Raw genomic sequence first — 16275 nt, 5'->3', positions numbered from 1 at the left:
CCAACAGGCTCAACTCTAAATAGCAGGTCATATAGAAAAGGAGGTTCGAGCATATATATATGCTACAACATTTATGGATATACTTTGGTGTTGATTAGTTATGCAAATGAGTGGAAAGGAAAGGATGCAACACAGGAATTTGTGAGCATGTTACAACACATAATAATAAACAATTTTTTGTTTAAAAAAAAAAAAATTAAGAAAAGAAAAAGAGAAAGAAATCCTTCCATATTCCATGGGCAATATGGGAATTGAAGCCTGCTTTATATATATATATATATATAAGGAAAAAAAAAAAAAGGCTATAGGGAAGGATCTTTACCACTCTTGATCCAAATGGAAGAGAGAATGGGAGATCCTGTGGACATGCTTCCAAAAACAAGATTGAAAGCGACCCATTTAGCTAAAACATGTGCATGTCAATTGGCATATCTAAACACTTTCAAAGCAAACCAACTTTGAAAGGATGATAAATTCAGCCTAATATCATAAGCAATTGAAGCAAAGTTCCAAGACTCAAAAAGCGAAGGATTGTTAATAGCCAAGGTAACCAGAAAAGCATCCCCCTCAAGATGGAATCTATCACAACCTGAAAAAATGGCCAGTCTAGTTGCAAGAAGGGCTGCAGTAGCTTCACCTTTTAAGACATCCAAATTAGAAAGCTTCTGAGAAGCTGCAAAGACAATATTACCGGAGGAGTCACTAATGGTTGCAGTTGCCACAGCAAATGTGTCCTTTATGGCCACATCAAAATTGCCCTTAAGACAACCAGGCTTAGGAGGAACCCAAAGAGAAGATAGAGCAGCATCTTGGCATGCAGAGAGATGAAGATTTAAGGAAGAGAAAACAAGCTTGATCACTTTGGCTGGAACAGGTTGTAAAGCTTCATGAACCAATTTATTCCTGGAAAACCAAATATGATTCAAAGTGAGTGCAGCAAATAATTGAAAACTTCTAACTTCATCCTTAGGAATAGCCAGCCAATCAATTGGATAAATGATAGCAAGAATCCAATCTGAAATAGGCCTAGAAGAAAAAACAGTAGTGTTAAGAGGCTACGGAGAGGACCTCCATAAAATCCTTGCCAAGTCACAATCCAAAAAAATGTGGGACAAGGTCTCTTAAGGACCTTTACAAAAGGGACAAACCCAAGCATCCACAGCAGCCATGGTCACAAAACGACCAATATTGCCCCGAGAAGGAAGAATATTCCAAGCAATCTTCCAAAGAAGATGCTTCAGCCTAACTTGCAGCTTCAAACCCCAAAGGGCATGCCAAGCTTCTGAAGATAAAGGGGACAACCTACCACCAGAAGAAAAAGAGAGCTCATGGGCAGATTTAACAGAGAAGAGCCTAGCTGAGGAAGGAGCCCAAATCCACTTATCAAAAGAGCTGTTCTGCGGCAAATGAATGGATAGAATGCATTGAACAGAAGCCGAGTCAAAAAGATCCTGCAGAAGATGTTTGTTCCAAGACCTTTCTTCAGAGGAAATCAAATCTGCAACACGAAAATCAGGAAGCTCAACCAAGTTAGGATTCGGCTTGGGCTTAAAACTAGGCTGCAAAGGAATCCATGCCGAGTCCCAAATGCCAACATTCACACCATTGGTAATAGAAATACAAGCCCCTTTAGAAACCACCTCCCTATTTTTCAGCAACCCTTTCCAAAGCCAAGAAGACAGGATTAGAAGGGGCATTTAAAAAGGATACACCATTAGCAAGATACTTGCCCCTGAGGGCTTCAACCCAAAAAGAGGTTGATTAATAGTCATCTTCCAACCTAATCTAGCCAGCAAGGAATTATTCAAAAACTCCATAGAGCGAATCCCAAGCCCACCCAGAACCTTGGGCTTGCAAATATTCTCCCAAGAAAGAAATGAGAGATTATGTTTCTTATCTTGGGGAAAACCCCACCAAAATTTTCTCAAACCTGCATTGATGTCAGAACAAAGGGACTTCGGCAAGAGAAAAAGAGACATAATATAAGTGGGAATGGCATTGGCAACCAATTTCAACAGAGTAGTTCGAGCAACTTGAGAAAGAAGTCTAGCTTTCCATCATGAGATCTTAGCAAAAAACCTATCTTTAAGCTCAATAGAAGTATCTTTCTTCTTACGATTCATGAAAAGAGGAATACCAAGGTATTTGGCCCTTGCTAGAATAGGAGCAAGATGAAGCACACCATTAATAGAAGCTCTAGAGGCTAGCCGACAATTCTTGCTAAAAAACACTGTTGATTTAGCCAAGTTAATACACTGACCAGACCACCGAGAATAAGTAGAAAGACAATTAAGAATCACATTAGCTTCGCGAACATTGGCTCGAGAAAAGATCATCACATCATCCGCAAACAAAAGATGTGAGATAGGAGGGCTCAATCTAGCCATTTTGATACCATGTAAGTGACCCAAGTGCTCTTCCTGTAAAATTAACCTAGAAAGAATCTCAGAGCCCAAGATCTCCTTGCCTTAAGCCACGGGAGGGAAAGAATTTCCCATAAGGAGCACCATCCAAAAGAATAGAGAATGAGGAAGTGGAAATACATTGTCTAATCCAGTGGATCCATGTACTATGAAACCCAAGTAAGGAAAGGATTTTCAGCAAGAATTCTCATTCCATCGAATCAAAAGCTTTCTTCATATCTAATTTCAAAGCCATCAGCCCACCATTCCCCTTCTTCTTCTTCATAGTATGAAATATCCCATGAGGTAAAATAGTATTATCATGGATGGACCTTCCCTTGAGAAAAGCTGACTGAGTAGGAGACACAATCTTGTGTAAGAGAGGTTTGAGTCTATTGGACAAGATTTTAGAGATAATCTTGTAGTTAAAGTTGGTGAGACTAATAGGCCAGAAATGGTACACCAAGGAAGGATTATCAACCTTAGAGATGAGAGCGATGTTAGTATGATTGAATTCCTTAAGCATATAACCACCCCTAAAAAAGGATTAGACCGAAGAGATCACACTCAATTTCACAATCGGCCAGTAGGACTTATAGAAAAGCCCAGTCATCCCATCTGGACCCGGGGCCTTATTGAGACCAAGATCAATGATAGCAGAGAAAATCTCAAATTCATCCGGGATTAAACACAACAAAACATTCTCTTCCTCAGTAATAACTTCTTCCACCAGCTCTGTTACGTGCTAAAATATTCATATTTTTAGCCCTTAACTTACATGTTTTAATCCTTTAGTTTTAGTTAATTAAGTCATTTTAGCTCTTTATTGTATTTTCCTTTATTTTGTAGGTCATTGGAAGAAAAAGAAGAAATTTCAGAAGTTTTGGACTTAAAAAGAGCTATTTTGAAAATTGGAAGGCTCTGGTAAAGCGATTGATCGCATGGGAGCTGCGATCGAGCGCACAACAGGCGATGACCACAATGCACAAGGCAACCACGATCGAGCGCAAGCACAAGGAGGATCGATCGTAGACCTGCGATCGATCGCACACGGGCTGCGATCGACCGCACCCGTGCGTGATGGCCAAGTCAGCCACCAACCTTAATAAGGAAATAGTAACTTTTAAGGTTTTGTAGCTTAGTGCGAACTAGGGCTCAAACCCTACGATTTTTAGGGGTTCTACAGTATTCCTAAAGGCCTATAAGTAGACCCTTAAGCCTCTAGAATAGACACACTTTCCAAGGAGAAGAATTGGAGCTCTTCAAGTTCAAGTTTCAGGTTTATTCTTTTCCTTTCTCTTATTTTATTTATGAAGATGTTTAACATCAAACTTATGTGTAACTAATTTATTTAGTAGGGCTAGATTGAAGCCCTAGTTATGTTTAGTTGATATTCAATATTAGCGCCTTTGTGATGATCTTGTTGTGATATCTAAATTGATTAATTCCTGTTTTTATGAATTTCTCATATGTGTGTGCCTGATCAACATATGCATGTGATATTGACTAGTTAATTAAATCAATTTGGATGACTGAGTCCAGAGTTTAACATAAGTAACAAAAAATATCCACACCGGATTCTTGGGTTAATTAACATGGGGAACCGGGAGTAGACACCCATGCCCTAGGCCTCATGTGTTTGTCGATTTCCACAGTTTTATGCTTTCTTAAAAAATAACTTAGTAGACAACCATGCTAAATCCTTTAAGAAATCAAAGAATTAGAGTAGACACCCATGCCTAATTCGTTGCTTAGGAAAATCAATAGCTTAAGGAGTAGACACCAATGCCCTTAGTTGACAAACATTAGATATTCATAACATGATCAAAACATTGCCATATTGATATATTAGCTAAATATAATTAGTGGTGGATATCAAAGCCCTACCTTTTTATCATTATCAACTCAAATACAATCTTTGTTTTATTTTACTTTTGGAATTAATTTTAAGCAAAATTTAGCAATCCTCATGGGAATGACCCCGTACTTGCACCCTATACTACTGTGTTGACCTTGTGCACTTGCGGGTAAAACATCCAATTATTTGCCTATTAATTTAGGTAGGTAATTGTGACAACAAGTTTTTGGCGCCGTTGCCGGGGATTACAGCGAATTTTGTTTAAGATTATTTTCCTTTAGTTGTGTTGTTTTAATTTTCAATTTTAAATTTTGTTGTTATAAAAAAAAAAAAAAAAAAAAAATCAAAAAGATTTTTCGTTTTTCTTAACTTTTATGTTTTCTGTTTCAGGTTGCGAACTTGCAATTCTGTTACTACAATCGAACATCAGCTAAGTGCGATCGAGTGCATTGCGATCAAGCGCACCAACCTATGATCGAGCACAGTTCCAGGGAGCATCCGAACAAGCAGCACTGAAGCTGCTTTAACTAAAGAGGCAATTCAATTGATGCAAGGTCGTCAATCTCAAGATTCAACCGTCATTCCACTCGATCCTGAAATTGAGCGGACAATTCAACAAAGACCTAGAAACAAAGAAGAAGAGGAAGAAATTGAGATGGAAGATTTATAAGAGAATCCACTAATAGTGCCGAGACCACTAGAGGCAAATCCACCACCAGTACGGAGACCGATGAAGCAGGCGTTAGTCCCAACGAACCTCAATCAACCCTCATGCATGGCATATCAACCGGAGGTGGAAGGCAACTATTATATTTCCCCTCAAATCCTCAATGCATTGACTCACTTCAGGGGCACAGCTACTGAGGATCCTAACTTGCATCTTAAGGAGTTCTTTGATCTATGCAAGTTGTAGCACATCCAAGGCTTAACTCCAGAGAGGCTCAGGTTTGTCCTCTTTTCCTTCTCTTTGAAAGATAATGCTAAACTGTGGTATAATTCTTTGCCTGTAGATTCTATCCATACTTGGGGAGAATTAGCCACCAAGTTTCTGAAGAAGTTTTTCCCAGCCCAAAAGACAAGACAGCTTAAAAGGGAACTTCAAATGTTCCAGCAGAGAGATGGAAATCTTTTCTTTGAGGCATGGGATCACTTCAATTTATTGCTTCTAAAGTGCCCACATCACAACATCCCTCAAGATGATCAGGTACAAATTTTCTATGAAGGTTTAGATGATACTAACAAAGGGATGGTTGATTCAGCTTGTGAGGAGCACTTATGGAAAAGAGTAGTGAGAAAGCAATGGAGCTTATTGAAACATTAAGTGAGCATTCCTAACAATTCTGCTCTAGAGGAAGGCGAGGAGTAAAGAGCAAGGGTATGTATAAAGTGAATTTCAATGGGGGATCTCCAAATCAGATGGCTGCTGTGGAAAAGAAGTTGGATATGATTGTCAAAGCCATGACTGCTCAGAACGTCTCACATGTTCAAAAGGACACACCAATTCAGGTATGTGCTATATGTTCCCATTTAGATCACACTATTGAAATATGTCCTTTATCTCCATTTGTAGAGCAAGAAGAGGTGAATTATGTGGGACAAAACAATTATCCCCACAAGAACAATCCGTACTCCAACACCTACAATCCAGGGTGGCGCAACCATCCAAATTTCTCATGGAGTAACAATCAAGGACAGCAGAAGGGTCCCCAACAAGCAAGCCAGCTGACCCAAGTGTCAAAGATGAACCAATTAGAGAATATGATACACAACCTGGTGACTTCACAACAGCAATTTATGACTGACCAAAAATAGTTCAATACAAGGACCGATCAAGCCATCCAAAGACTGGAAGTGCAAATGGGGCAGATGGCAAAGGAGCTGAGTGAAAGAAAGAAGAAAAAGTTTCCAGCCCAAACAATACCTAATCCAGGGGGTCATTACCAGCTGAAAGCAGTCACAGTTCTCAGAAATGGCAAGGTCATTGGAACTGAAGAGCCACCTCAAGCATCTCCAGATGAAGCATCAACTTCCAAGGTAAACAAAATGGAGAAGGTAAATGCACCACCCTTCCCTCAAAGGTTAGTTAAACCAAAGAAAAAAAAAAAGCAGCTTATGGATATTTTTGACATGTTAAGGAAAGTAGAAATCAATATTCCTTTATTAGATGCAATTAAACAGATTCCTTCATATGCTAAATTTTTAAAGGATTGTTGCACTAACAAAAGGAGGTTTCAGGAGCATGAGACAATGGCCCTAACAGAAGAGGTAAGTGCAGTTTTTTTGAGAAAATTACCACCAAAGCTAACAGATCCAGGTAGTTTTACCATTCCTTGTAGGATAGGAGATCATCTATTTGAGCATGCATTGCTAGATCTGGGAGCAGGGGTCAATTTGCTACCTTACACCGTATATGAAAAGCTGGGTTTGGGGGAGCTTCAACTAACCTCAATCACCTTTCAATTGGCAGACCGAAGCATCAAAAGACCAAGAGATATACTTGAAGATGTGTTGGTAAAGGTAGGTACATTTATTTTACCTGCGGATTTCATTGTGTTGGGTGTGGAAGAATCCCCTATGCCATCACCCTTGCCTATCATCTTAGGAAGACCCTTTATGAGAATTGCTGATACTATAATAGGTGTGAAAAAGGGTACTGTAAGTATGAAGGTGAATGGTGAGACAATAGAATTCAAAATATTTGATGCAATGCAAATACCTCTAGATGATTTTAAATGTTTTGATGCATGTATGATCCAACGTGTTAGTGAGCCAATTTTGTACGATTCACAAAAAGATCCAGTAAAAACCCCCTTCACTCACAAGTTCACAAGGCAGGACATTAGGCCAGTCTATGCAGCTGTTACTAATGACATCTGTAGAGCAAGGCACCCTCTTCAAGCCAAGAGAAAGCGGCAGTTGCATGAACGGGATGAATTGAGGTATGAAGCAAATAAGGGCACCAAGTTCCACAAGAAAAGACCAAAGGACCATCATCACAGAAAGCATGTCAAGAAGGAGTTCTATGTGGGACCGAAATTGTTGACCTATAAAGAAAGTCCTGTCCCTGCACCACCTAGGGCACTTGAGCCACATTCTGTGGAACTCAAGTGTAGCTCTCAACACTAGTAGCACTACAGCCACAAGTAGAAGCGTTTGAGCAGGCCAGGGGCTCAAGTGCGTCTACTTAGAACAGTGGTACTGAGGCCACTAGAGACGGTACACTTTTCCATCTTTGTTTCCCATCATATCAATTTCCTTACTTTACATTATGCACTAAAAAAAAAAAAAAAACTTTTTACATTTTGTTACTACGATCGATCGCAACCTGTATGCAATCGAGCGCAGCAATCAATTTTTGGCATGGTAAATTCTGTTACCACGATTGAACGCACCTTGTGTGCGCTCGAACGCACATCACCCACTCATGCATATCCTTGCGCGAGTGCAATCGAGCGCACCATGTGTGTGATCGAGCGCACTCGGGCAGCAAGCCACGTGACCTATTTTAGGTCACTTTTTTCCCATTCCCCTTCGCACTCTCATTGCGCCGTACAGTCCCCATCACCTGCACCCACACTTTCACCGGCGCACCACCACTTTTCCTCATCTCCACCGGCTTTCAACCACCACCATCGCACCGCATCTGCACTTGCACGACCCCATTCTCCCCTGCAGCCACCACCATCATCAAATATCACACACACGTCACCCATCAATACCCCAACTCCGTTTAACCCCCATCCTCCATTTTTTTCATCATTTTCTGCAATTGTGGGTGTTCATCCACCCACATTGCCTCTCTGTGTTGGGTTTTATTGTTTTACAGGGAGTTTTGGGCAGTTGTTGCCGTGTCTTGGCAACCTTGGTCGTCACAAGTGCACACCAGGTGTTTGATAAAAGTTCCCAATCAAGCTCATCATGCCAAGAACTCGAGCTTCATCTTCCCGGGGCTCAGATAACCAAGCCATTTCTCCCCTGCCCACTTTTAAGGAGCAGGAGCTGCTGTTTGAGACCACTTTCGCCATTCGTGAAGATTTCCAAAACCTTGAAGTGACTCAATGGGCGGTCGCCAAATTCAAGCGCCGGGGGCTCAAGAGGATTTTCAAGCCGATCACCTCCACTGCATACCGAAAGTTGGTGATCGAGTTCTATGCCCACCTATCCCATGATGGCGACAGGCCGGCTGCCCTCTCTTCCAAAGTGCAAGGCCGAGCTGTTGACGTGACAAGGGCCAACATTGCCGCTACCCTTCAATGCAATGATGAGCACCCTCCAGAAACAGCATAGCTTGCCGAGCAACCACCCAGATTCTATGTGGCGGAAATCATTGAGGACATGTTCCAAGGGCAATATGCCGGTAGCCGATCCAAGCTACCTCAACGGCTTTGGTTTGTGGACTTCATATTGCACCGAAATGCTTTTCTCTTGGGGCACAAAACTCAAAGGTGGGATCAATTTCTCCAAACACTCTACGCCTTCCATAAAGATGCCTGGTATTCTATTCCCGATATCATCTGGAAGCAAATTCATAAATTTTGGAATGGAGTGCACTTTGGAGGAGTGGAGTCCACACACTCATGGGGGTTGCCTTTCCCATACTTAATCACCTACATCCTCCGGAAGAAAGGCATCAAGGGCATCGCAGCTAATGAGCCAGTCACTACTACTCCCATATTTGGCATTTGCCAATGGAACAAGAGCTGCTCCCATATGCCCCGGGTACCTCCAGCACCAGCAGCTGGTGCGGAAGAGAGTGAGGCCGAGCCAGTGGCCGAAGATGAACCCGCAGCTACACCAGAGGCAGCAGAGGAGGAGGCCATGATCATCTTTCATGTAGCACAGTATCACTCACTCAGTGAAGAAATGTCAGGCCTTAGGAGAGAGTTGGCGGATCAAAGAAGGGAGGCTCGGGAGGATAAAGTCTTGACGGATAAAAGACTAGCTGCCTTAGAAGAATTGATGCATTCCATTCTTAGCCGGTTGCCACCACCATCTAGAGCATCATCTTCTGGACAGCACTGAGCAGGGACCACCGTTTGGCTGAAGACGTTAAACTTATCGCTCATTGGAGGCACCCTATAGTTTATCTTTTTATTCTGTCTGTTTAGTGTGTTTTAAGTTAATCTTTTTAGTTATCTTTAGTTTTGTTTCTTTTTACTTATTTTTGCATTTTCTTATTTTGCAGGGATAAGTGTGCTTCAATTCAAGTTTGGGGGTGTGCTATGAGCCATGCTTTCCAAGAGTATGTCGTCCATCTCCCGGGTACACTCTTTCCTTAATTTAGACACATTGGGGACAATGTGCCATTTAAGTTTGGGGGTATGGGCACACATGTTATTCGCACACATTTTGTCCCAATTTCATGTTTTTTGTCTTTTGTGTTTATTTGTTTATTTGAAAAAAAAAAAAAGATATATAAAATAAATGATCATTGATAAGCTTTTCACTGAGTAATTGGACATCTTGCCTCAAAGCATTGAGTGTTCATGTCAAAAGGTGAAAAATTTGGATTTGATCAATGTCATGGTTAGTTTGGTGTTGTAGCCCTTTTGACTTGAGTTAGTAGGTCCTTAGGGGTGTCTCTACACCTAATGTCCTAAAACCATCTGGTTTGGGAGTCATTGACTTAACACTCGCTACATGGGTCAATTAGAAAGCTTAAGGGAAGCAAACATTGCACAACCTGACCAAAAAAAAAAAAAAAGAAGAAGAAATATGCCATGGTTGTTCATTCTAATAGGGATTTTAGTGAATTTTGAGATATGGAGACATTACACATTGGAAACAATTGGAAGCCTCATAATTTTGTGCTAGTTCACCTTCCACTATTTTCAAACTTGTGATGTTTTAGCATGTCCTTTGTAAGTAATTGAACTTTGGGATTCCAATTCATTGTGAAGATGGAGTTCATCTTTTTAAGCTTGCTAATGAATGAAAATCATGATCTTGAAGTGATGCTTTAATTTTTAGAATAACATGAACTGTACATGATGTTTGTGAGTAACTGTTGTTCACAATTACCTACCTAAATTAATAGGAAAATAATTGTGTGTTTTACCCGCAAGTGCACGAGGTCAACACAGTAGTATAATATGCAAATACAGAATCATTCCCACGAGGATTGCTGAATCTTGCTTAAAATCAATTCCAAAAGTAAACTAAAACAAAGATTGGGTTGGGTTGATAATGATAAAAGGGTAGGGCTTTGATATCCACCACTAATTATATTAAGCTAATATATTAATATGCCAATGTTTTGATCAAGTTATGTCTATCTAATGTTTGTCAACCTAAGGGCATGAGTGTATACTCCTTAAGCTATAGTTTTCCTTAAGCAACGAGTTAGGCATGGGTGTATACTCTAACTCTTTTCTTTTCTAAAGGATTTAGCATGGTATATACTAAGTTGTTAATAGGCAAATAATTGTGTGTTTTACTCGCAAGTGCACGAGGTCAACACAGTAGTATAGTGTGCAAATACAGAATCATTCCCACGAGGATTGCTGAATCTTGCTTAAAATCAATTCCAAAAGTAAACTAAAACAAAGATTGGGTTGAGTTGATAATGATAAAAAGGTAGGGCTTTGATATCCACCACTAATTATATTAAGCTAATATATCAATATGCCAATGTTTTGATCAAGTTATGTCTATTTAATGTTTGTCAACCTAAGAGCATGGGTGTATACTCCTTAAACTATAGATTTCCTTAAGCAACGAGTTAGGCATGGGTGTATACTCTAACTCTTTTCTTTCCTAAAGGATTTAGCATGGTATATACTAAGTTGTTCTTTAGGAAAGCATATGTTCTATGGAAACCGACAAACACATGAGGCCTAGGGCATAGGTGTATACTCTCGGTTCCCCATGTTGATTAACGCAAGAATCCGGCGTTGATATCTTTTGTTACTTATGTTAAACCCAGGACTCGGTCATCTAAATTGATTTAACTAACTCGTCCATACCACATGCATATGTTGATCAGGCACACACATATGAGGAATTCATGCAAGCAGGTATTAATCAAGTTAAATAGCACAACAAGATCATCACAAAGGCGCCAATAATGAAATATTAACAAAATATAACTAGGGCTTCAATCAAGCCCTACTAATTAAATTAGCTACACATAGAGTTGATGTTAAACATCTTCATAAAAGAAAAGAAAAGAAAGGAAAAGAATAAACCCGAGACTTGAACTTGAAGAGCTCCGATTCTTCTCCTTCCAAAGCCTATCAATTCTACAGGCTTAAGGTTCTATTTATAGGTTTTAGAAGTCCTAGACAAAGTAGTAAACCTAGGGATTTCGTAGGGTTTTGAGACCTATTACAATTGGGAGTTGGAAAACCCTAATATGGAAAGAAGAGCATTCTGGCCGCCACTTGGTGTGTCTCATGCGCACGGGTGAGATCGGTCGCAACCCGTGTGGGCTCGATCGTAGGTCTGCGATCGATCCTTCTTCTATCATGCACTTGATCACTCCTGGCCTGGATTGTGCTATGTCCTCTCTGGTACTGCGCTCGATCGCAGGTAACCTACGATCGATCGCAGTGTCAAGAAGCTACAATTTTCTCCATCTTCTCTCTTTGAGCCCAAATCATCTAGTTTTACTTCATTTTCTTCCAAAAGCCTACAAAATTATGAAAAACACAAAAAGGAATTAAAATGGCCTAATTAACTAAAACCAAATGATTAAAATATGCAAGTTAAGGGCTGAAAATATGAATATTTTAGCACTTATCAGTAACGTTTCTGGAAAACCCTCACGAGACTTCACTCGTCCTCTAAGGAATTCCTAGGGAGGCTTGTTGCATATGCTAAATGCAATCATATATCCCATGAAAGATGGATTTATCTTTTTGTTCTCTGTTTTTCATTTTTGTTTTGTTTTGTTTTGTTTTTTTTTTTTTTTTTGTATTGCTAAGGGACTAGCAATATGTAAGTTTTTTTTGGGGGGGGGGGGGGTGTTAAATACTAAAATATTCATATTTTTAGCCTTTAACTTACATGTTTTAATCCTTTAGTTTTAGTTAATTAAGTCATTTTAGCTCTTTATTGTGTTTTCCTTTATTTTGTGGGTCATTGGAAGAAAAAGAAGAAATTTCAGAAGTTTTGGACTTAAAAAGAGCTATTTTGGAAATTGGGGAGCTACGATTGAGCCCACTATAGGTGATGACCACAACGCACAAGGCAACCACGATCGAGCGCAAGCACAAGGAGGATCAATCGCAGACTTGCGATCAATCACACACGGGCTGCGATCGAGCGCACCCATGCATGATGGCCAAGTCAGTCGCCAGCCTTAATAAGGAAAGAGCAACTTTTAGGGTTTTGTAGCTTAGTGCGAACTAGGGCTCAAACCCTATGATTTTTAGGGGTTCTAGAGTATTCCTAAAGGCCTATAAATAGACCCTTAAGCCTCTAGAATAGACACACTTTCCAAGGAGAAGAATTTGAGCTCTTCAAGTTCAAGTTTCGGGTTTATTCTTTTCCTTTCTCTTATTTTATTTTATGAAAATGTTTAACATCAAACTTATGTGTAACTTATTTATTTAGTAGGGCTAGATTGAAGACCTAGTTATGTTTAGTTGATATTCAATATTGGCGCCCTTGTGATGATCTTGTTGTGATATCTAAATTGATTAATTCCTGTTTTCATGAATTCCTCATATGTGTGTGCCTGATCAACATATGCATGTGGTATGGACTAGTTAGTTAAATCAATTTGGATGACCGAGTCCTAAGTTTAACATAAGTAACAAAAGATATCCACATCGGATTCTTGGGTCAATCAACATGGGAAACCGGGAGTAGACACCCATGTCCTAGGCCTCATGTGTTTGTCGATTTCCACAGTTTTATGCTTTCTTAAAGAACAACTTAATAAACACCCATGCTAAATCCTTTAAGAAATAAAAGAATTAGAGTAGACACCCATGCCTAATTTGTTACTCAGGGAAATCAATAGCTTAAGGAATAGACACCAATGCCCTTAGGTTGACAAACATTAGATATTCATAACATGATCAAAACATTGGCATATTGATATATTAGCTAAATATAATTAGTGATGGATATCAAAGCCCTACCTTTTTATCATTATCAACTTAAATCCAATCTTTGTTTTATTTTACTTTTGGAATTAATTTTAAGCAAAATTTAGCAATCCTCGTGGGAATGACCCCGTACTTGTACCCTATACTACTGTGTTGACCTTGTGTACTTGCGGGTAAAACATCCAATTATTTGCCTATTAATTTAGGTAGATAATTGTGACAACAAGCTCAGAGAGACTATCATCAAAATTTGGACTGGTAGAGGAAAACAGAGTACTAAAATGATTCACCAGGAATGAGCCAATATTATCTCTACCACATAGCCTAGTACCATCATAAGCTTTCAAACTAGAGATAGAATTATACCTGCGACGGCAAGCAGTTGAGGCATGGAAGAATTTGCTGTTGAGATCAGTACAAGTTAACCATAATTCCCTAGACTTCTGTTTCCACAATACTTCCTCTCTCAAAAGATGCTCTTGAAGAGACTCTTGAAGAACCACCTCTCTCGCAGCATTGGCAGGGGAGTAAGGATTAGATTGAATAAGACTAATCTCAGACATTAAAGATTTAATCCTAGACTGAATGTATCCAAAATGTTGCTGATTCCAAACCTTCAATGCACTTTTAGTAGACTTCCACTTCTTGCTTAAAGAGAAAGCTGGAGAGCCTTCCACCTCACCTAGCCAAGCACCAGCAACAACTGAGTAACTAGATTTATCCCTTGTCTAGAAAGCTTCAAATCTAAAGGGCTTAGGCAGGTTTTGATATGACCCAGTGGTAGATAACAAAATCAGACAGTGATCTGACTTGGTAGCAGGGAAGTGATTGATGAGAGAATTGGGGAAAAGATGCACCCAATCTTGATTAACTAAACCTCTGTCAAGTCTTTCTCAAATATTAGCCAACCCAGTTCGGTGATTACTCCAAGCGAACTTATTGCCTACAAAACCCGGATCAATCAAAGCATTCGACTGAATAAAATCCACGAAATCATTTTGAGAAGAGGAGCCAAAAGCACGGCCTCCACTCTCTGAAGGAGAAAGCACTGAGTTGAAATCACCCAATAACAGCCAAGCCCCACTAAAGGAGTTCCCCAAGTTCGTCAACTCAGACCAAAAAACTGACCGCCTCTCAGCAATATGAGGTGCATAAATAAAGGAGAATAACCAAGGGCAATGAGAGGGATGAGAGAACACCAAACAGGAAATACAACTTCTATCAAGCCTAACTGGCTCAATCTCAATACCATGCTTCCAGGTTACAAAAAGCCCACCTTTTAATCCGACTGGAGGGATTTCTAACCAAGCAAAGAAACCCAAATGAAGAAAAGAGGGCTGAAATCTGGCAGAAGCAACTTTAGTCTCCGACAGAAAAATAAGATCAGGTCTGTGAGTCCTGATAAATGCCTGTAGAGCACGAATTGTCGGCGCATGAGCTAACCCACCACTATTCCAGGACAAGACTTTCATTGAGGTGGTGGGGGTAGATTAGGAACACCATCAGAAAAAGAAATACCTCTCACAGGATGATTGCAACCGGCCCCCGTAATCACACAAACCAGCCATCTCACCCACATGCATCGTCGAAGAAAACAGGAAAATCCAGCTGGCCATACAACAATCCAAAAAATTCTTGTGGAAAAGAAGCCCACCGAGGAGTGGTTGTAAGGAACCAGAAAGCTAAGAAGAAAATTGGATAGAATACCAAATCAGCGAAAAACAAAGCTACAAAGAGAAGGTTTAGAGACTAGGTAACAAGAGAGAAACCCAAAAAACTAATCTCACAGGAAGATGGATAAGCCGCACTAGGAGGTGGGTAGGCCTCAAAAGGAGGTGGTTATGCCTCACAAGGAGGTGGAGGAATGCCGGAGCAGAAGGCTACAATTACGTAACCATCTACAATTTACGTAACCATCAATTTATATACTTGCAATGATGAAACTTGGATACTACTTTGCTGGTTGGAAAATGATGTCAGCTAAAACTATTTCGATCGAGAAATGCTACAAACACATTCAACTGCTCACTTCTTGATGCGACATTAAAAATTATTATTGGATGCTACATGTATTTTCATTTAATAATGATTTTCACTATAACATAAAAAATAAACACTTGAAAATATATGTAACACTCATCATTTCCACCGCATCCCATTCTCTACTCTCCCATTGACAAGTAGTGGAGAGAAAATAATACAACCAACCTATTTTGTATGATTTGTGACAACCAACCAAATCATCCCTTAAGCTTGGCAGAGTAAATGGATACTTAAATTCCCCCTCTCCCCTTAAAAATAAAATAAAAACAAAAGAATGAAACAAGGTCTAGGAGACAAGTATTAACAAGTGGGGTTGAAGATTTGGACAAAAAAAAAAAAAAAGTGGGGTTGAAGAGTGAAAATAAATACTTGTCCAGACAATAAACTCATATAGCAATTAAAAAAAAAAAAATGCTTTTAGTTAATCACATATGACATATCTAAAAAAAAAATAAAAAAAAAAAACTTGACAGAAGAAACTCATGATCATCTAGTGTATAAGTTAATTAGTGTGGATGTACTACAAGCTATACTCCAAATTAAGTAATTTAATTAATTAATTAATTTTTGAGACGTTACACACATTCATAGCTAGATATAAGTGAAGAATTTTGTCATTGCTAATAAGAATTATCAGCAAGGACTACATGAGTCGTCTCTAATGTGGATGGTCTACGAGATAGTTGCGCTACTTATTAACGATGACTTAAAGACCTTTAGCGACGACTTTTACTGGTCTAGTATACATTTAGCTGACATATGAAAGGTCAAATTTAGAAATATGTTGTTCATTTCCTTTCTTATTATTATTATTATTACTTTTTGTGATAATGAATATTAATGTATGATTGCTAATGGCTTTATAGAGGAGAACACCCAACAAACATGGAACCCAAGGTCACTTCTTTTGGTTTTA

General features: G+C 39.5%; 2 protein-coding genes across 2 annotated transcripts; both read right to left on the bottom strand.

The window, feature by feature from the left end:
• Positions 1-419: 419 nt before the first annotated feature.
• Positions 420-2387, bottom strand: LOC132181912 (uncharacterized). Its single transcript, XM_088512581.1, has 3 exons — positions 2138-2387; positions 1130-1660; positions 420-1015 (listed from the first exon to the last, which is right to left on the bottom strand). Exons 1-3 carry the CDS (start codon positions 2385-2387, stop codon positions 420-422), a joined length of 1377 nt encoding a protein of 458 aa, XP_088368707.1.
• An 11126-nt stretch (positions 2388-13513) lies between these two features.
• Positions 13514-14788, bottom strand: LOC132181913 (uncharacterized). The gene is made up of 2 exons (XM_059595139.2): positions 14242-14788; positions 13514-13998 (listed from the first exon to the last, which is right to left on the bottom strand). Exons 1-2 carry the CDS (start codon positions 14786-14788, stop codon positions 13514-13516), a joined length of 1032 nt encoding a protein of 343 aa, XP_059451122.2.
• Positions 14789-16275: the final 1487 nt, after the last annotated feature.

This window comes from Corylus avellana, chromosome 2 (assembly GCF_965113065.1).
Source record: "Corylus avellana chromosome 2, dhCorAvel1.hap1.2, whole genome shotgun sequence".
In the NCBI taxonomy this organism is placed as follows: Eukaryota; Viridiplantae; Streptophyta; class Magnoliopsida; order Fagales; family Betulaceae; genus Corylus; species Corylus avellana.
This window is presented reverse-complemented; position numbering and strand designations above follow the sequence as displayed.

Bases quoted from the DNA above. Each gene is read 5' to 3' on its own strand.
- LOC132181913 (XM_059595139.2), bottom strand. From the start codon at position 14,788: ATGAAAGTCTTGTCCTGGAATAGTGGTGGGTTAGCTCATGCGCCGACA. The intron at 13,999-14,241 runs GTAATCACCGAA...GTGCTTGGCTAG, and splicing joins AGGCAATAAGTTCGCTTGGA to GTGAGGTGGAAGGCTCTCCA.
- LOC132181912 (XM_088512581.1), bottom strand. From the start codon at position 2,387: ATGGCTAGATTGAGCCCTCCTATCTCACATCTTTTGTTTGCGGATGAT. The intron at 1,661-2,137 runs GTATTCCTCTTT...GGCTTTGGAAAG, and splicing joins AGCAAGGGCCAAATACCTTG to GGTTGCTGAAAAATAGGGAG. The intron at 1,016-1,129 runs GTCCTTAAGAGA...GGCCTATTTCAG, and splicing joins GGTTTGTCCCTTTTGTAAAG to ATTGGATTCTTGCTATCATT.